Source organism: Lolium rigidum, chromosome 1 (assembly GCF_022539505.1).
Source record: "Lolium rigidum isolate FL_2022 chromosome 1, APGP_CSIRO_Lrig_0.1, whole genome shotgun sequence".
NCBI classification, from domain to species: Eukaryota; Viridiplantae; Streptophyta; class Magnoliopsida; order Poales; family Poaceae; genus Lolium; species Lolium rigidum.
The window spans coordinates 210,376,038-210,396,965 of record NC_061508.1 but is presented as its reverse complement, the minus strand read 5'-3'; the positions used below and the strand labels follow the sequence as shown (position 1 = coordinate 210,396,965).

At 50.6% G+C, this 20,928-nt stretch overlaps 1 protein-coding gene across 1 annotated transcript; it reads left to right on the top strand.

Annotated features, from left to right (window-relative positions):
* Window positions 1–18,641: 18,641 nt before the first annotated feature.
* On the top strand, window positions 18,642–19,661 carry LOC124683057. The gene is made up of 2 exons (XM_047217634.1): window positions 18,642–18,887; window positions 18,985–19,661. The coding sequence occupies exons 1-2, from the start codon at window positions 18,666–18,668 to the stop codon at window positions 19,657–19,659; spliced, it is 897 nt and encodes a 298-aa protein (XP_047073590.1). The 5' UTR covers window positions 18,642–18,665; the 3' UTR covers window positions 19,660–19,661.
* Window positions 19,662–20,928: the final 1,267 nt, after the last annotated feature.

Below are 20,928 nucleotides of genomic sequence, written 5' to 3'. Positions count from 1 at the left end.
TTCCCAGAAGCATCTCTCACAACAGCTCCCATGCCGCGGGTGCGAGCGTTGTAGAGAAGAAGAGAACGAAAAGGAAAAGGAAAGATTTTTTAAGGAATATATGCTGTTATGTGGATCGTGTTTGGCGTATCTGGACTGCGTGGTCTTTTTTCAGTCCGCAAAACGTGTTTGGGGTGGCTTGGATACTTCTATTTGGGCTTTGCGGTTTGGGGAGTCTGCTAGAGATGCTCTAAAGGGTGGCCGTGATCCTGTGCGCGTCATCGCCGTTCGAGCTGGGACTTAGTCCCGGTTCATAATGCGGCCGGGATTGTTGCTCCCTGGGCCTCCGAACGGAAGCACTATTTTTTACTAGTGGCACTAGAATAGATGGTTCTGCGGTGAGAGCTTCACCGTGATAAGGTGCTCAAATTAAATTGACAGGACCCGACGAGGTGACACAGACGGAAGACGACGGCATTGAGGGGAGGACGAGGGTGGTGAGCGTCGAGGACCATGCAGCGGAAGACATTGCTCCAGATCGGACCTGTGATACCATGTAATACAATTGAGTATATTGGTTTGAACGACAAAAACGCACACAGCCAAATGCCTGGCGTTGGTTGTATATATATGGAATATAATCACATCGATTCACGATGGTATGACATATATGGTTAGAGTCCATCTATTTCTAAACACTAGGAGTTACCTAATTCAACACATATACATATTCTATCAGAGATAATTGAGGTAGACGGAGCAGATCGGGACGGGGGGTTGAGGAAGGGAGCTGCTTGGGTAACGTAATATATATGATTAGGGTGGGGGTGGCCGGTAACAGCCGAGACTAGCGGGGGTATTTGTTTACGAGGTATCTGATAACAGGCTAAAAACGCCGAACCACTACAGGAATGGTGACAGATGCCGACGGCCAGAGTGTACGCCGACGGCTTTTTATCGGGGCCGTCGGCGTACGGCCTCGCCGGGGCAGCTCACGAACCCGACCGTCGGCGTACGAACACCGTCGGCGTAGAGGAGGCTACGCCGAGGGCAGCCGTCGGCGTCACCTTGGCCCTCGGCGTAGCACCGGCATCGCCTCGGCCCGGCCCGCGCCGTCGACGCCCGCTCACGGCGTCACTCAGACGCCGACGGCCACCCTCGGCATAGGGCATGGACACCCTATGCCGACGGCCACCCTCGGCATATAGTATTTTTTTATTTTTTTTATTTTTTTCCCTCTCTCATATTACTTTATAATATGTTTCTATTATTTATTTACTAGTATGAATTATGTAGATGGCATATGTAGGTCCCATGCATGGGTGACGCTCTTCGCAGACGGGTCAACCGGAGCCACTAGGCCCAACATTTGCTATCGATGTACATATGGGTAGATCCGCGGGGTCCCCGCCCTACGGTTTCCCGAACCCTAACCCTAACTCTAACCCTAACTCTAACCCTAACCCTAACCCTAACTCTAGCCCTAACCCTAACCCTAGGGTTTCCACATACTACATTGCTAACTCTAACCCTAACCCTAACTCTAGCCCTAACCCTAACCCTAGGGTTTCCACATACATTGCTAACTCTAACCCTAACCTAACCCTAACTCTAACCCTAACCCTAGGGTTTCCACATACATTGCTAACCCTAACTATAACCCTAACGGATCACTTGGTAAAACCCTAACCCTAGGGGTCCCGCCCTAGGGTTTCCCAAGAAACAGATCACCGGAGCGTCAGAATTGTTGGAAAACTTGCTTCTGCCCCTAACATACATGTACAAGTGTGATGTAAGGTTTGGCTAACCTTGGATGTACCCGGCGTTGACGATTTCCGCATAATGGGCTACCAGTTGGTAAAATCCAGGATCTGTATGTGGAAACCCCCGCCATGGCTCGAACGGAGCCTATTTTATGGTAAAGTATGCCCAACCTATCGTTTCCATGTACATATGTCCTAAACAAAGCAAACTAAATAAAAAAGTCCACTGGTAAACCCTCGCACGGAGAAAGCTATAGGGGTAGATGTGTGGGGTCCCCGCCCTAGGGTTTTCCAAGTTACAGACCACCGGAGCGTCGGAATCGCTGGAAAACTTGTGTGTGTCCACATGGAATGCACAAAAGTGATTTGAGATGGTTTTATATCCAAGGCTACCCCCCAGGTGTGTCCGGCTTCTCGGACAGGGGGTTCCTACACTTGGGCAGATTCTGCATGTATAGGGGGAACTCCCTCGGAGTTGAACCGGAGAGAAACTTGAGATCATATGTGATGATCCTTGTTTCCACATGTACCTATGACCTAACCAAGCTCAAATTGAGGCATATGCCCACCGGGGGACCCCCGATGGGATGCAGTCAAAGGGGTAGACCGCGCGGTCAAGAGAACTAGGGTTTCGTCGGAAATCGAGCATCGGATGTAGGGAATGGCCCCAAAACTTGTGTGTGTCCACATGGAATGCACAAAAGTGATTTGAGATGGTTCTATATCCAAGGCTACCCCCAGTGTGTGTCCGGCTTCTCGGACAGGGGGTTACTACACTTAGGCGGATTATGCATGTATAGGGGGAACTCCCTCGGAGTTGAACCGGAGAGAAACTTGAGATCATATGTGATGATCCTTGTTTCCACATGTACCTATGACCTAACCAAGCTCAAATGGAGGCATATGCCCACCGGGGACCCCCGATGGGATGCAGTCAAAGGGGTAGACCGCGCGGTCAACAGAACTAGGGTTTCATCGGAAATCGAGCATCGGATCTATGGAATGGCCCCAAAACTTGTGTGTGTCCACATGGAATGCACAAAAGTGATTTGAGATGGTTCTATATCCAAGGCTACCCCCAGGTGTGTCCGGCTTCTCGGACGGGGGTTACTACACTTAGGCAGATTATGCATGTATAGGGGGAACTCCTCGGAGTTGAACCGGAGAGAAACTTGAGATCATATGTGATGATCCTTGTTTCCACATGTACCTATGACCTAACCAAGCTCAAATGGATGCATATGCCCACCGGGGACCCCCGATGGGATGCGATCAAAGGGGTAGACCGCGCGGTCAACGGAACTAGGGTTTCGTCGGAAATCGAGCATCGGATCTAGGGAATGGCCCCAAAACTTGTGTGTGTCCACATGGAATGCACAAAAGTGATTTGAGATGGTTTTATATCCAAGGCTACCCCCAGGTGTGTCCGGCTTCTCGGACAGGGGGTTCCTACACTTGGGCAGATTCTGCATGTATAGGGGGAACTCCCTCGTACGTGAACCGGAGAGAAACTTGATATCATATGGGATGATTTTTGTTTCCACATGTACCTATGACCTAACCAAGCTCAAATGGAGGCATATGCCCACCGGGGGACCCCCGATGGGATGCTGTCAAAGGGGTAGACCGCGCGGTCAACAGAACTAGGGTTTCGTCAGAAATCGAGCATCGGATCTAGGGAATGGCCCCAAAACTTGTGTGTGTCCACATGGCATGCACAAAATTGATTTGAGATGGTTTTATATCCAAGGCTACCCCCCCCAGGTGTGTCCGGCTTCTCGGACGGGGGTTCCTACACTTAGGCGGATTCCGCATGTATGGGGGGAACTCCCTCGGAGTTGAACCGGAGAGAAACTTGAGATCATATGTGATGATCCTTGTTTCCACATGTACCTATGACCTAACCAAGCTCAAATTGAGGCATATGCCCACCGGGGGACCCCCGATGGGATGCAGTCAAAGGGGTAGACCGCGCGGTCAACAGAACTAGGGTTTCGTCGGAAATCGAGCATCGGATGTAGGGAATGGCCCCAAAACTTGTGTGTGTCCACATGGAATGCACAAAAGTGATTTGAGATGGTTCTATATCCAAGGCTACCCCCCCAGGTGTGTCCGGCTTCTCGGACAGGGGTTACTACACTTAGGCAGATTATGCATGTATAGGGGGGAACTCCCTCGGAGTTGAACCGGAGAGAAACTTGAGATCATATGTGATGATCCTTGTTTCCACATGTACCTATGACCTAACCAAGCTCAAATGGAGGCATATGCCCACCGGGGACCCCGATGGGATGCGATCAAAGGGGTAGACCGCGCGGTCAACAGAACTAGGGTTTCATCGGAAATCGAGCATCGGATCTATGGAATGGCCCCAAAACTTGTGTGTGTCCACATGGAATGCACAAAAGTGATTTGAGATGGTTCTATATCCAAGGCTACCCCCCCAGGTGTGTCCGGCTTCTCGGACAGGGGGTTACTACACTTAGGCGAGATTATGCATGTATAGGGGGAACTCCCTCGGAGTTGAACCGGAGAGAAACTTGAGATCATATGTGATGATCCTTGTTTCCACATGTACCTATGACCTAACCAAGCTCAAATGGAGGCATATGCCCACCGGGGACCCCGATGGGATGCGATCAAAGGGGTAGACCGCGCGGTCAACGGAACTAGGGTTTCGTCGGAAATCGAGCATCGGATCTAGGGAATGGCCCCAAAACTTGTGTGTGTCCACATGGAATGCACAAAAGTGATTTGAGATGGTTTTATATCCAAGGCTACCCCCGAGTGTGTCCGGCTTCTCGGACGGGGGTTCCTACACTTGGGCGGATCTCGCATGTATAGGGGGAACTCCTCGTACGTGAACCGGAGAGAAACTTGATATCATATGGGATGATTTTTGTTTCCACATGTACCTATGACCTAACCAAGCTCAAATGGAGGCATATGCCCACCGGGGGACCCCCGATGGGATGCAGTCAAAGGGGTAGACCGCGCGGTCAACAGAACTAGGGTTTCGTCAGAAATCGAGCGTTGGATCTAGGGAATGGCCCCAAAACTTGTGTGTGTCCACATGGCATGCACAAAATTGATTTGAGATGGTTTTATATCCAAGGCTACCCCCCCAGGTGTGTCCGGCTTCTTGGACAGGGGGTTCCTACACTTAGGCAGATTCTCGCATGTATAGGGGGAACTCCTCGGAGTTGAACCGGAGAGAAACTTGAGATCATATGTGATGATCCTTGTTTCCACATGTACCTATGACCTAACCAAGCTCAAATTGAGGCATATGCCCACCGGGGACCCCGATGGGATGCGATCAAAGGGGTAGACCGCGCGGTCAACGGAACTAGGGTTTCGTCGGAAATCGAGCATCGGATCTAGGGAATGGCCCCAAAACTTGTGTGTGTCCACATGGAATGCACAAAAGTGATTTGAGATGGTTCTATATCCAAGGCTACCCCCTGGTGTGTCCGGCTTCTCGGACGAGGGGTTACTACACTTAGGCGGATTATGCATGTATAGGGGGAACTCCTCGGAGTTGAACCGGAGAGAAACTTGAGATCATATGTGATGATCCTTGTTTCCACATGTACCTATGACCTAACCAAGCTCAAATGGAGGCATATGCCCACCGGGGGACCCCGATGGGATGCAGTCAAAGGGGTAGACCGCGCGGTCAACAGAACTAGGGTTTCATCGGAAATCGAGCATCGGATCTAGGGAATGGCCCCAAAACTTGTGTGTGTCCACATGGAATGCACAAAAGTGATTTGAGATGGTTCTATATCCAAGGCTACCCCCCGGGTGTGTCCGGCTTCTCGGACAGGGGGTTACTACACTTAGGCAGATTATGCATGTATAGGGGGGAACTCCCTCGGAGTTGAACCGGAGAGAAACTTGAGATCATATGTGATGATCCTTGTTTCCACATGTACCTATGACCTAACCAAGCTCAAATGGAGGCATATGCCCACCGGGGGACCCCCGATGGGATGCAGTCAAAGGGGTAGACCGCGCGGTCAACAGAACTAGGGTTTCATCGGAAATCGAGCATCGGATCTAGGGAATGGCCCCAAAACTTGTGTGTGTCCACATGGAATGCACAAAAGTGATTTGAGATGGTTTTATATCCAAGGCTACCCCCCAGGTGTGTCCGGCTTCTCGGACGGGGGTTCCTACACTTGGGCGGATTCCGCATGTATAGGGGGAACTCCTCGTACGTGAACCGGAGAGAAACTTGATATCATATGGGATGATTTTTGTTTCCACATGTACCTATGACCTAACCAAGCTCAAATGGAGGCATATGCCCACCGGGGACCCCGATGGGATGCGATCAAAGGGGTAGACCGCGCGGTCAACGGAACTAGGGTTTCGTCGAAATCGAGCGTCGGATCTAGGGAATGGCCCCAAAACTTGTGTGTGTCCACATGGCATGCACAAAATTGATTTGAGATGGTTTTATATCCAAGGCTACCCCCAGTGTGTCCGGCTTCTCGGACGGGGGTTCCTACACTTAGGCGGATTATGCATGTATAGGGGGAACTCCTCGGAGTTGAACCGGAGAGAAACTTGGGATCATATGTGATGATCCTTGTTTCCACATGTACCTATGACCTAACCAAGCTCAAATGGAGGCATATGCCCACCGGGGACCCCGATGGGATGCGATCAAAGGGGTAGACCGCGCGGTCAACGGAACTAGGGTTTCATTGGAAATCGAGCATCGGATCAAGGGAATGGCCCCAAAACTTGTGTGTGTCCACATGGAATGCACAAAAGTGATTTGAGATGGTTTTATATCCAAGGCTACCCCCTGGTGTGTCCGGCTTCTCGGACAGGGGGTTCCTACACTTAGGCAGATTATGCATGTATAGGGGGGAACTCCCTCGGAGTTGAACCGGAGAGAAACTTGATATCGTATGGGATGATCCTTGTTTTATTTACTAGTATGCATTATGGAACTGCTCTGCGTCGGTGTCTACTCAGGAAGAACCAAATAGCACATACAAGGAGAGTAATAGCACAAATTAATACAGGTAAATGCAATACGCAATATCATGCATGATGACATGGCAAGATGGTAGGTGCAAGCAAAAATTAAGTGGGGTGCTCACAATTCACATGAAATGATAACACCCTCACATATAGTTTTAATTCAATTTGCAAGTTTTAATTTGGAAAACTCATAGATGATGCCAAAGATGCATGACAATGTGATATTTGAATTCCTCTCACTTTTCTGATGCAAATAGATATAAAATTTGCTAAATTTGGAATTGTAGATAAAGAGTTATGAATTAAACAAGTTTGCATGTTGAATTCCCAAATTGAATTATTGTCAAATTTATTTGTTCAAAAGTTGAAACAAAGTTTATATTTGGGTAGATCATGTTTTTCTGAACAATTTGGATATAAACTTCGCCGAAATTGGATTTGTGAAAAAGCATTTGTAAAAGAAAAAGAAAAAATAGGAAATAAAAAAAAAAGGCTATGCCGACGGCTACCCTCGGCATACCCCTGGCCGTCGGCATAGCCCCTAGGGTTAGGACTTGAACGGGTCGAGCCGGACCCGTTCGAGCCGCCCCCAAACCTCACTGCCCTCCCCCAAACCCGCCCGTGCCGCCCCTCCCGCCGCCGCAGGCCCCTCCCCGCCACCTCGCGCCGACGCCAGCAGCCGCGCCCTCCCCCCACCCGCCAGCAGCCGCCGCCACCCGTCGCAGCGCCGCCGCCCTCCCCTCACCCGCGCCGCCGCCCTCTCCCCACCCGGCCCGCGCCCGAGCCTCCACCCCTCACCCGCGCCGCCCCTGCCTCCCCGCAGCACACACGGTAAGGTTTATTTTTTTGTACTTGTGTATTGGTTTTAGTTGTTAAAATTGAAATGTGTAAGAAAATAGTAATTGAAATGTGTAATTGATTTGAAATAGAAAGATAGAAATAGTAATTGAAATTGAAATTGAAAGAAATATAAATTGATTTGAAAATTGGAAAGAAATAGAAATGAAATGGAAATGTGTAATAGAAATAGAAATGAATTTGTTTAATAATGGAAATAGAAATGCAAATGTGAATTTGTTCTAATAATGTGAATTATTAATAGGCCATGTGGTGACCGCCTCGTCATGAGCACCCCGGCGTGACGATCCCGGATCTTGACGCGCTTCTCGACGGTCGCCAACATCGTCACTTGGTTGTTGGACTACTTCCTCTACAGCCGAGGGTGAGCTAAATTTCCAACTTCTTCTCCGCATTTTCTTATGTCACTAGATTCAATTTCCAAGTCAAGTTGCGTAACCTAGGTGTCACTTCCCGTCCGCGAGCGTTACGCGGATAAATATGCATTAGTGGTCCGCATATTTTGAACCGTAACGCTTGCGGCATTTACGGGACAGTCGGCGGATGCGTAGTTGTCTACGTTTTCCATGTTCTACTCCGGTCCGAGTCAGGATTTCGGCGGCGTCTCCCCGTTGTTCTCCGGATGCACATCCTCTCGGCTTTTTGCCGAGACGTGTATCGGGAGAGCAGCGGGGAGGTGCTGCCGAAATTCTGACTTGGACCGGGGTAGAGCATGGAGAACGTAGCCAACTACGGATCCGGCGGCTGCTAGGAGCCCACCTAGTAGAGATGTAGGTTGATGCATGCGTTTCGCCCGGTAAAATAAATAAAAATATGATGCATTTAATTTCCTATTTGATATAAATGCTATGTCCGTGGTTTGGCTCCCAATAAAGCGAGAGGATGGCTGATAATGGATGGATGTACAATGAGCGTGTTAGTGCGACCGAGAAAACAGATGAGTGGACAAGGAAGACCCATTTTCTAGTGAATGAGTTAGCGCGTGGTACAAAGGGGCTGGTTCGGGCACTTTGCCCCCGTGTTCGCTGCGTGAAGCGTCAACGTCGTGGGAAGGATGAAATGTATAGACACCTTCTCGCAATATGGGTATATGCATGGGTACGTCACGGAAATCGACTTTGATGAGCGCGAACGTGACAGAGGTGAGGTGATGCGGCAACGGCTCAATGGCAATGCGTACGATGGAGTTAGAGACTTTCTAGATGATCTCGTCCATGCCGATGTCCCGGATTCGCCGCCAGAACCGGAGGCGCCGCCAGAACCGGAGGAACCAGAGCCAACCGCGAAGGCCTTCTATGATATGATTGCCGCGGCTAAGAGGCCTCTGTACGAGGGCGCCGCGATTTCTCAGCTCGATGCCATCTCCCAATGTCTAGCCGACAAGACCCGGTACAACACCACCCGTGAGGGCTTTGAAGCAAGTCTCGAAAACAACCGGTAACATGTTGCCCAAAGATCATTGTCTCGCCTCAAAGCCCGCACGCGACGAGGAGAATTATGAAGGACCTCAACATGGATTATCAAAGGATAGATCGTTGTCCGAAAGGCTGCGTTCTATTTTGGAGACGAGTATGCGGAGGACAAGTACTTGTCCCATCTCGTAAGCGATCTAGGTATGAAGAGGTAACGGGAAAGGATGGTCAGGTGAGGCAGTCAAGCACCGCAAAGTCGATTCTTCGATATCTCCCATTCATAAAAAGAATCCAGCGGCTTTACATGCACGAGGAGACAGCCAAACAGATGACATGGCACAAGTATGGGAAGAGATTCGTGGACGAAAACAACAAGTTGAAGATGGGACATCCATCCGATGGTGGATCTAAAGGACATATCTATGCTCGAGAAGTTACTTGAGGCGAATGACAATTATGATGAGCCTCCACCCGTCGACCCTTCAACTTTGTACTCACAAGATAGTGATAGTGATAGTGGGCCAGAGAAAGAGAAAGAGAAAGAGATGGAGTATGAGAGTGAGCATGAGAGCGATGATGGCTGGTGAGGGTCTTTTATTCTTAGTATTTATTATGTCAACATGCTTCTTAATTGCATTGTGCCTTTTATTCTTAGTATCTTCATTTTATTATGTCAACATGCTTCTTAATTGCATTGTGCCTTTTATTCTTAGTATCTTCATTTTATTATGTCAACATGCTTCTTAATTGCATTGTGCCTTTTATTCTTAGTATCTTCATTTTATTATGTCAACATGCTTCTTAATTGCATTGTGCCTTTTATTCTTAGTATCTTCATATAATATGTCTTTGTGCTTAACTCGTTTTATTCTTCTCAATGCAGGTGATCTGGACAATATGAGCAGCGGCAAGGCGGACTCCGAGAGCTTGCTTAAGACGCCGGCGCAGGTGAAGAGGAATATTCCTAGACCCACTAGACGGAGTGATCGAGCCCCGGTGCAAAATCCGCGTTACGCCGATGGTACCGATGGAGGACGAGGTCGAGGAGGACGAGGTGGAGGTCGAGGACGAGGACGAGGAGGACGAGGTGGAGGACGAGGTGGCGGCGGGGTACACATGGACTTTGACGAGCCACCCTCCGCTTCGGCGACGTGGCTCCCGAGTTGTACCTAGAGGGTCCGTCTAGTGGGGAGGTGGAGATGGAGACGGAGTCTACACACGAGTCGGACTCTAGGGCTGAGTTGGAGGTGATGGAGGATGGGGGTGCGCCGAAGCCCTTGAAGCTTCGTGGAGAAGCTAGAGTCCCCGATGCGAGGAAGGAGCCGAAGACCCATGATGACAAGGCCCTTATCATTCCTTCGAGCGATGAGTAAGTGTACTACTTCAGAAATTTCGAACATGTATTTTCATCTTGGGCATAATAAACAATTTGGCATGTGTACTAATGTGTGATTTATTTGCAGCAACTCGGACATGGGATGCCAAGCCCCCCGCATGCCTAACAGCTTGCTTGGGGCTACGATTAAGAAGTTCTGGCCCGGCAGATACACTCCCCTTAGCACGGTCCCCGGTGGCCCGACGAAGCTAGCCACTACTTGGGCGGACTATGAGGATGCCCCTGCCGTAGGCTTCGCGACAGCTCGCTGAGGCCGTGACCACCAAGTTCCGGGTAAGGCATATATTTCTCGAGCACCGTTCATAGTTGATGACCCTAATGTGCTAACTCATGACTTTCACAACTGATTTATGCATGATTGAAGTGCTTCTATCGTGTGGACCCGGAGCATGACACGCAGGCGCGTCTCACTTTGCGTGGCGCTTGCGAGAGGTTGACACCGCAGCAGTGGTACAACCAAAAGTTCACCAGCGCTAGTGCCTTCTGGGCTAACAAGGGTAAGAGGGTCAAGAAGGAGTACTATGTTGGTAACGAGCCTACGGACGAATGGGCAATGACCATTGAGGAGTACATGTCGGTGAGTAAAATGTCAATGAGATTCTACATTGCTGCTAAGTTTTCATTGAATTATCTTGAGCTCAGTATTGCGTTTTCAGGTTTGTCCGGAGTGGGCCGAGCAGCATAGGGAGGCATGGGAGGAGCTGATTAGGGCGAGGTGGCTCAGGCAGGACGAGGAGTTTGCAGCCGTGTCGAGGCGTAACATGGAGAACCGAGGCACCGGTGGCACACACTCGCGCGGGAAACCGCGACTACACCCGCTTCAAGGGGAAAAAGGTATGTATATACATGGAACGACCTTCATTCATTTCCCGCCATGTCTCATTTGTGGTACGCTTAACTTTTCTTTTCGCGATGCAGGTGGCCGAGGCACCACCCGGGGTGGTGCTTCATGATGCCCAAATATATGACATGATGCGGACGAAGCGTGAAGCCCAATCCCGCATTGCCTCGGCCACAGTACTACGGCAATGCCAAGGCCGCCAAGGAGGACTACTGCGACATGGTCAAGTCTCGTCACCCCGAGGTGGATGACCCCTTGAGCATTCCGGTCGACGAGGAGTCGTTGGTCCTGTCGGGGCACGGGCGTCCGCATGGCCGTTTCCCTTGGATGAATAAGGCGGTCAAGCCTACCCACTCCACGAGCTACACGCGCCTCAAGCATACCCTCACCGCCGACAGCCCCCAGCCTCGTCCACGGCCTGCTCGTCCACCCGCCTACGATGTAAGTTTTCCTCATTTTCATCCTCTTTCCGGTTTTCCTTCCTACATGGCTAAGTGTTTACGAGATTCATTGTTTCTGAAATTGTAGCCTGAGTTCGAGGCGGCCTTCGAAGCCCGTAATGAAGCTTATCGGCAGGCCGCTGCCCGGTGGAATAGGCAGAATACGGCCTACATGGCGTATATAGGAGTAAGTCCGAATCTTTCTTCTCGCGCAAGTAGATGACAAGTCTCAGCTTGATGCTTTATTTCTGCAAAGCCTAACTTGTAACCTATCTTGCAGGAAATGATGATCTCTATGTCTATCGGTACACCGCCACCGGATCGAGTTACCGTGGCGGGGGACATGCCTATCATGCCATCGAGGGCAGCTTTCGCTGCGACTTACTACGGATCCACACCGGAGGTAAGTTCTTTGCCAAACCGGTAGTTACCACTTTCCTTTGCCTCGCAAGTTGCTAACATGTAGGGAACACGTAGGGAACGGGATGGTCCGGGAACCAGGCATCGCCGGGTGGGCGCGAGGTCACACCGGTTCATGAAGGTGGTCGGTCTCCGGGCGTTCTGCTGGTGCCTCTCCGTCGACTACTCCCGGGACTACTCCCGGTGCCTCTCCGTCGACTTCTCCCGGGCGTGCTACCGGTCCTTCTCAGGTGGTTCTTCTGCAGCTTCTACCGGAGCGAAACCCCGGGGTGCTCGTTTCGCCAACGATGTGGGCGGACACACCCCGCCCGGGTCCTTCCTCCGCTAGTCAGCACCGGGCTTCTTGCTTGCCATCATTTGCTACCTACTACTATGTATTGGATGACATGGCACTCTCCTCTTGTATGCTACTACATGCACCATGTATGCTACTATGTGGATTTCATGCTATTTATGTGAATTATGGTGATTTTGGATGAATTTGGATGTATTTGTATGCTACTATGTGGATTTCATGCTATTTACGTGAATTATGACGAATTTGGATGAATTTGGTCGATTATATGATATTTATGTGAATTTGGTGGATTATATGAACTGGAACTGGAACTGGATTGCACTGGAACTGGAACTGGAAAACGAAAAAAAAAATTAAACAGGTCTATATGCCGAGGGGGTTGCCGTCGGCATAGACCCCTGCATAGACCATTTGGTCAGGTCTATGCCGAGGGGGTTGCCCTCGGCGTAGGAGATGAGCTCGGCAGGCGCGCCACGTGTCCCATGCATGCACGTGCATATGCCGAGGGGGTTGCCCTCGGCGTACACGCACAGGTGGCGCCGCCAGCTTGTGCCACGTCGCCTCGTTGGTCACCGGAAACCTGCTGTACGCCGAGGGGGTTGCCGTCGGCGTATGCCGATGCGCCGTTAACGGCGACGTCCCGCCGCCAGGAGACGCCGAGGGCAGCGACGCCGAGGGGCCCAGCGGGCCGTCGGCGTAGGTCGCGTACGCCGAGGGTCAACCATACGCCGACGGCGAGGCTGGCTACGCCGAGGGACCTAGACGCCGAGGGTCTACGCCGAGGGCTGCCGTCGGCGTAGCCTACGCCGAGGGCCAGGCGTGGCTACGCCGAGGGCAGCCGGCCGTCGGCGTATGCGGCGATTCCTGTAGTGAACCAAACACGTCCTAGGATTTCTTCCTCCCTTTGCTTTGCTTCTCCACAAGAGAAAAAAGCAGACCGGCGGTGGAGGCTTGGCGGAGGGGAGGACCCCCTTGCCTCGTCGACTCATTCTCTCTTGCTACTCCACCCACAGGGTAAAGCCAAACCTAATCGACGCGGAGGCCGGAGGGTCTTTGATGGACAGGGGCAAATCAGCCATAGAGGAGGAACACGTGCCTAGCGACTGGATGAATCCCAATGATAGAGTTGAAATATCTGTGAAGGTGGGAAGCAGCAAATCGGTCATGGACCAAGAGGTGATCAGTCCGGAGACGGAAAAATCTGTGATAGAAGTTGAAGAAGCTGTGAAGGAAGCTGAGGAGGGTGCCATACTGGTGGGGATGGATTCAATTGGTGGCGAGTCTTTGACCCGGACGCAAGCCAAGGAGGTGTCGAGAAAGAGACCAGATAAAGTGGAGGAGATATGGCAGATGGAGTGGCGTGTGGAGGAGATATTGCAGGTCGAGCGGCACATAGCTTTGCTCGGAATCAAAGAGAAGCTTGCAAAGAAGGAGGCTGCCCTACTGGCAGGGATTTATTTGTTAGGAATAAGCACTCCGGCCGGCACGGCACCGTACACTTGCGTATACGAGAGGTATACGTACGTGTGTTCTTTACCAAGTAGAACTTCTAGTTCTGTTGTAAACCGGATTACTTGACCGGGTCGGCGTCGTGTTGGGCGTGGAGTCCATGCCGTGTTGGACGCTGGTAGTCACCGAGTCGGTTCATGTGTGGAGTTGCTAGACTAGTATATAATACCTATGTAATAGCTAGGTTGTAACACACCGTGAGTTGAATCAATAGAAAAGAAACACCAAGGACCGACAAGGCCCTTTGGCTATCAATCTGTTTCCGCGTACGTGAAAGTACCTAGCTGATCAATAGATCGATCAGACTATTCTTTGGCTTGCTTGGCTAGCTGAAGGTGTACGTGGTGGTCGGAAGTAGCAGGATACGTGCACATCTCGCCAGAGATCGCTTCGTCGTCTACGTCGGAAAGTACTCGACGTACAGGGGCTGTGTTTGGTATCAGATCGGCGAGAGTACTGCCGGGTCTGGGCCAACAATTGGTTTCAGAGCCTCGTGGAGGATCTCCTAGTAACGGGAGGTCATGACGAAGGAAGTGGGCGAGTCTTCCGGCGCCGCGGCGCCGGTGTCGACGCAGTATCCGCAGTACATCCGCGACAACTACACGGTGTGGGCGACCACGATGATGTGGGCGCTCGAGTCCAACGAAATCTGGGAAGCTGTCGATCCAGGCGGCGACGAGTTCAAGAAGGGCGCGTCGGAGTACCACAAGGACCGACAGGCACTCACGGCCATCTGCTCGGTGATGCCGATGGACGTGAAGCAGCACCTGATCTCGAAGAAATCTGCAAAGGAGGCGTGGGAGACGATCAAGACGCTAAATCTTGGTCACGAGCGCGTCCGCGAGGCGGCCCTACAAACCTTGCAGAAGAAGTACGAGAATCTGGAGATGAGAGAAGATGAGACGGTGGACGCCTTCGGTTCGAGGGTCGCTACATTGGTCAATGGGATTCGCGCGCTCGGCGAGAAGCTCGAGGAGATCTCGATCGTAAGGCGTTTCCTTCGCGCGGCGCCGCCGCGTTATTTGTCCGTTGTTTCGGCGATCGAGCAATGCGTTGATCTCAAGACTCTCACGATGGATGATCTAGTTGGACGGTTCAAGGCTCATGATGAGCGGATGAAGATCACCTATGGTGATGGGGTACCGGAAGAGCACGTTATGCTTACCCGTGCCCAGTGGCAGGCGGTGGTCGCCAAAGAGAAGAAGGGCGACAAGGCATATGACAGAAGAAGTGATAAAGAAGCTTCTCGCCCGGCGAAAAAGTACATCGCAGGGGAGGACGAGGACGACGCTCCGCCGAGGAGGAAGTTTGACATCAAGAAAGTAAGATGCCATAACTGCGGCGAGCTCGGTCACTTCAAGGTTGATTGCCGAAAACCACCGAAGCCGAAGGAAAGGGCTCTCATCGCCCAGGAAGGAGATGATGGACCGATGATGCTGATGCTCGAAGTATGCGAGCAGAAGGACGAGGAGGAGCTACCTCCTCCATCACCGGGTACGGAGATTGTGATGGATCATGGTCTACCGTGTGTGGATCACGTGGACAAGCTATGCGACGAAGGTGTCGTCGAGAAGCAACGGAGTGCACCGTACCCACGTGAAACCACGGATGAGGCAAGTAAAGCTTTGGAGCTCGTTCATGGCGATATATGCGGTCCAATTTCACCCGCAACCCCGTCCGGCAATGAGTACTTCATGCTTGTGGTGGATGATCTCAGTCAATACATGTGGATTGTGTTGCTGAAGAGTAAAGATCAAGGTCTACAAGCATTTGCGAAGATCAAGGAAGCTGGAGGAGTCGAAGCAAGGGCGAAGAGAAAGTCCCTACGCATAGATCGGGGTGGTGAATTGAAGCATACAGTGGTGGCCATGGCACGGAGCATGATGGAGAGCAAAGGCTTGCCAGGAAAGTTCTGGGGTGAGGCAGTCAACACGGCTGTCTACTTGCTGAACAGGGCGCCAACTAGGAGTATGGTTGGTGGGACTCCGTACGAAGCATGGTACGGACGAAAGCCCTCGGTTGATCATCTTCGCACTTTTGGGTGTGTGGCGCATGTCAATACGGTGTCCGGCCATAAAAGAAACTTGGCGGAACGGAGTACTCCAATGATCATGACTGGCTATGAAGAAGGCTCGAAAGCGTACCGTTTGTGCAATCCCTCGACGAATAAGGTGGTTGTCACACGCGACGTAGTCTTCGAGGAAGACTTATCATGGATTTGGAACTCCACGGAACCGGATGAGATCTTTACTGTTGTTTACAGTAATTTGCATGCAGATGATCAAGGCACAAAATCTCGTGACGACGTGGACACGAGTATCGGCAAAGGCGTCGGTGACATGCACGCAGCACAAGCGACTCCATATACGGACATCGCGACCAGGAGTGCTGGTGCGTGTGCAGCTGCTTGTGGCGATGGAGCAGTCGAGCGGTGTCCAGGGAGCATCGTAGCAAGGAACTCATCTAGCGGTCGACCAGGAAGTGACACCAGAAGGTCGTCTCGGCTGGAAGGAGCTAGGCGCGGGAGGCCAGCTGGAGATGCCTTGTCGAGCAGCCCAGGTGACCAAGGCCTAGAGGAAAGCCCAGCTCGGGGTAGTACTAGTTCTGCTGTGGCTGGAAGGCACGTCCAGGACGGAGGGCTGCCACGCGGACCAGCAGCTGCTGCGGTTGCTCCGCCTCGAGGCAAAGCGCAGGGAGAAGGAGGCCTAGCTGCACCTAGCGTTGCACCATCGCTAGGACACGTTAGTCCAGGAGGGACGAGCGATGCCCGTCCAGACTCAAATGCGAGCGCTAGTCTCGCACGCAGTGCATCGTCTGGAAAATCGCCAGCTCCTGGAGGTCCGGAAGACGACGAAGTGAAAGCTAGTGTGACAGCACCAGAAGAAAGAAGGCCCGACGGGGGCAGCCATGTTGCTGTTTCGATCGAGCCAGAAGAGAAGGGTAGCCCGTCTGCGGTTGTGCGCTCTAGACGAGCTCGGAGTGGAAGTCCTAGCATGCAGCAAGTGCGTCTAGCTAAACGATCGTGTCTAGAGCTGATCGATCGTGCTAGGCACGCACTACCTAGTATGTTGGAGCATGACGGCCAAAAGAATCGGCTGGAGTTGCATCCATCAAGTAAGGAGCTAGTTAGCGTTGCTAGTAGCTATAGCATGCACGTCTGTGTGGATTTTGCCGAGAAAGTACTTCGACGAGATCACATTGGCGAGTCGCGAGGGAGCGACGTGGGTCTTCAACCAGAAAATGAAGAACCCTCAAGTGACGAAACAAGTGCGACGTCGGACGCAGAAGAGTACGTCGTGCTATCTCTGACTGCACTGGAGATGAGACGACTACGACCGAAACGAGCACGCATGCGACGCGTGTTGGAATACTATCCGAAAAAGGAACTTCGGACGGTTAATAATCCGGAGAAGATGAAGCATAAAAGGAGGTGTTTGCTCATCGAGGAACTGGTGAAGACTGAAGATGCGGACAAGAAAGACTGTCGGCGTGAAGGTATGAAGAAGCCGAAGAAGGTAAAGTCGGTGACATGGGTTCCACGAGGAGCGGCAAAAGCAATGCCGAGGAAAGCACACGTCGTGTTTAGGGGGTGATTGTTAGGAATAAGCACTCCGGCCGGCACGGCACCGTACACTTGCGTATACGAGAGGTATACGTACGTGTGTTCTTTACCAAGTAGAACTTCTAGTTCTGTTGTAAACCGGATTACTTGACCGGGTCGGCGTCGTGTTGGGCGTGGAGTCCATGCCGTGTTGGACGCTGGTAGTCACCGAGTCGGTTCATGTGTGGAGTTGCTAGACTAGTATATAATACCTATGTAATAGCTAGGTTGTAACACACCGTGAGTTGAATCAATAGAAAAGAAACACCAAGGACCGACAAGGCCCTTTGGCTATCAATCTGTTTCCGCGTACCTGAAAGTACCTAGCTGATCAATAGATCGATCAGACTATTCTTTGGCTTGCTTGGCTAGCTGAAGGTGTACGTGGTGGTCGGAAGTAGCAGGATACGTGCACATCTCGCCAGAGATCGCTTCGTCGTCTACGTCGGAAAGTACTCGACGTACAGGGGCTGTGTTTGGTATCAGATCGGCGAGAGTACTGCCGGGTCTGGGCCAACATTATTCAACAGATGGAGAGTCTTTGATGTTGAAGCGAGCCGAGGAGGAGTCGGGAAATAAATGTGAGATGGAGCGGCAGGCAGAGAAGGATATGATGAATTACTTCTCATGTTTGCCAACGGAACGTGGGGCCAGAGCAATAGAGCAGTACTATGGGATGAAATATGAAGCGGCGGAGTGGAAAGCTTTCGTCGCCAAAGCGGAGAAACGGAAAGCTTTGCTTGCCAGCCAAGAGAAGTCGGCAAGGAGGGAGAAGGCCAAGGCCAAGGCCAAGGCCAAGGCCAACAGAGCCAGGAAAGCTGAAGCTTCTGTGACAGAAGCTAGGAGGCCTGAACAATTTGTGACAGAAGCCACAACTGAGGCTAAGAATTTTGATTTATACCGTAGCTGCTGGGAATCTACATGGAGCGAAACCCGCGGTTCCTTCGAACATGAGTGAGTAAACATCCTGCTCCGTGCTTATGGCACTCTTTTTTTCGTACCTAGGTAGTATATATACTTCTTTCTGTAAGTCTAGAAGGAAATCAGGGATTTATTTTTCCTGCTTAGCTTGTGGTAATTCATGTCAGATTTCTAACACACACTCCTTACCTTAATGGGGTTGCTGGATGCAGCGGCATTGAGCTCCATGCAATTTACATACTACACACCTGGATGCCTCCGGCGCAACCCTGCAGCGTCCACTCCTGCGACCTTGCAGATATTCTCCGTCAAGCTCGCGGAAATAGCTGGTGGCCTCGGATGGCCCTTGTCCGTGTATGGTGTGGTTGCTGTCCGAGATGTCGTGGATCACAACCGCAACTTTCTCTTCTCCTGTGATAGGGACAATTCTCAAGAACTAACACAAAATGTATGTATTTATCTTTTTTTTTTCTTATTTCTTGTGGATTGCATGCCTACAAGAGTTGCTGATTAAATGGGGTTTTCTTGTACATTAATGCTTGCAGGATCCTTTTCTGCGCTTGATTGGCCCGTCTCGTGCTGTTGTGTATACAGACATGGTCCACTTTGAAATCCAATTAAAAGTAAAAGGTACAACCAAGTCTCAAGATGTGGCATTGATCACTGAAGGGTGCGATTACCACGAACCATTTGGTGATGGTCCATCTACCTTTTGCTTCAAGAATTGTTTCTGCACTATGGAGTTATGCATGCAGGTTGTTAGAATTACGACCCAGGCCACTATCTTGGGTGTCCAGGTTGTCGGAGGTGGGCAATGGCCTTTTGAATATGGTGCCCGAGTTACTTGCTCTGCACTACCTGGGAAATGGGTGGTCACTGATAATCGACTCACTTGTGTTACTTATCCCGCATCTGGGGAAATTGTGATGGTTGATTCAAAAGATGGAGCAATGCTGGGAGGTTCTGATGGTTACCTACATCTTCCAAGAAATGTTATTTCTGTAGAAACCCAAGGAAGGTTGGATGTGAAGATACAAGCCTACTCCAAATCTGGTGAAATTGCTGCGCACGAGAATATCAGGTTCCAGCCCAAGTTTAGCAAGATAAGCCTGGGAAAATGTTTCATTCGTGGCATTGCGGTGGTGATTACCGTTGCATGGTCCCGTGTTGCTATGGACAAACGTAGACTTATGGCTCTAGGGAGATTGGCTTGCGGCTGATGATATCCCAAGATGCCATCTTCTCTCCCTTGCTGGTGGCTTGATTAACTCAAGTATAAAATTGAAATTACTTATGGGATGGTTAAATTCAATTTGAGTTTGCTAATAGTAGTATCTCTATATCAGTTAGCTATGTAATAATTTGGCCAACTGTTGTGTACTGACTACAACTTCCAACTATTTATTTATCTACTTCCTCCATTCATAAATACATGTCCGAGGTTTGTCTAAATCCGGATATATCTAGAGACTAAATAGCGTCTAGATACATTCAGATTTAGAAAAATCTTCTATTTATGGATAGAGGTGGTACTATAACTTGTGCCATCCAGCTATTTATTTTCATCAATTGTTGCCTGAAGTGCTTCTGGGTTGGTTAATAACTGTTACTGCTACCTGATGTGTTGCGCATATGTTCCTTTTTTTTTAACCCTTGTGTGGTTTCTTGGATGATCAACATTCATTTGTCTTTTACAAATAAAAAAGAACAGGCCTGCTCGGAATGTGTGGTGATTCTTGCAGATTGTATAGCCTGGACGACGGTGGCCAAGAGCACAGGAGTTATTTTTTTTTTTGACGTTTTCAACTGGGTAGCTACATTGTGCGGACCGCACATGCATAGGAGTTATTCTTTCTTTAGCTGAATTGTAAAAGGAGGTGCCACTAGAGAAGGCTGGCAGATTTCAAGGTGGTTCGTGGTCCGACTTTCAGGGAGGAGGCCGCCTAGATCAGGATCATATGCCGCATCGACATTGATATTAAGGGAACCATCAGGTGGGCAGCTCCAGGAATCGATCTTCTTCTGCACTGTTTTATCTTTGGCTCTCCAATAATTTGTCCATGGTTCTTATCGTTCATCCTTAATGCAACATAAACATGCACGAACTGTCCTTCAGCCTGGTCCTGACAAAGTGAGAGCATGTATGCAGACTTAGAGCCATCTCTAGCAGATACCGCATCCAGGGTAAAACTAAATAATAATAATCGCTAGTATCAGTGGCGGACCTTGACCATAATTGTAGGAGGGGCAAAAAGACATTCAATGAAAGCTGAGGGGGCTAAATTGAAATCTTTTCTTTTTTGTATGGTAAAAAATGGCAAATACTAAGTAGCTGTCACTGCAGCTACTTACCGCAGCTGTCACCGCCGGAGAACGATTCCAGCGAGCCGGCGGCTAGCGGCGCGAGGTCCGGCCAAGGGCGGGCGTGGGCGGAGCGAGGTTTGGGTAGGGGCGGGCACGGGCAGAGCCGCCGACAGGCGGTGCGGCGT

Excerpts from the sequence above, each read along its gene's own strand:
- LOC124683057 (XM_047217634.1), top strand. The coding sequence starts at position 18,666 with ATGCAATTTACATACTACACACCTGGATGCCTCCGGCGCAACCCTGCA. Across the intron at positions 18,888-18,984 it reads CTCAAGAACTAACACAAAAT|GATCCTTTTCTGCGCTTGAT; the intron begins GTATGTATTTAT and ends TAATGCTTGCAG.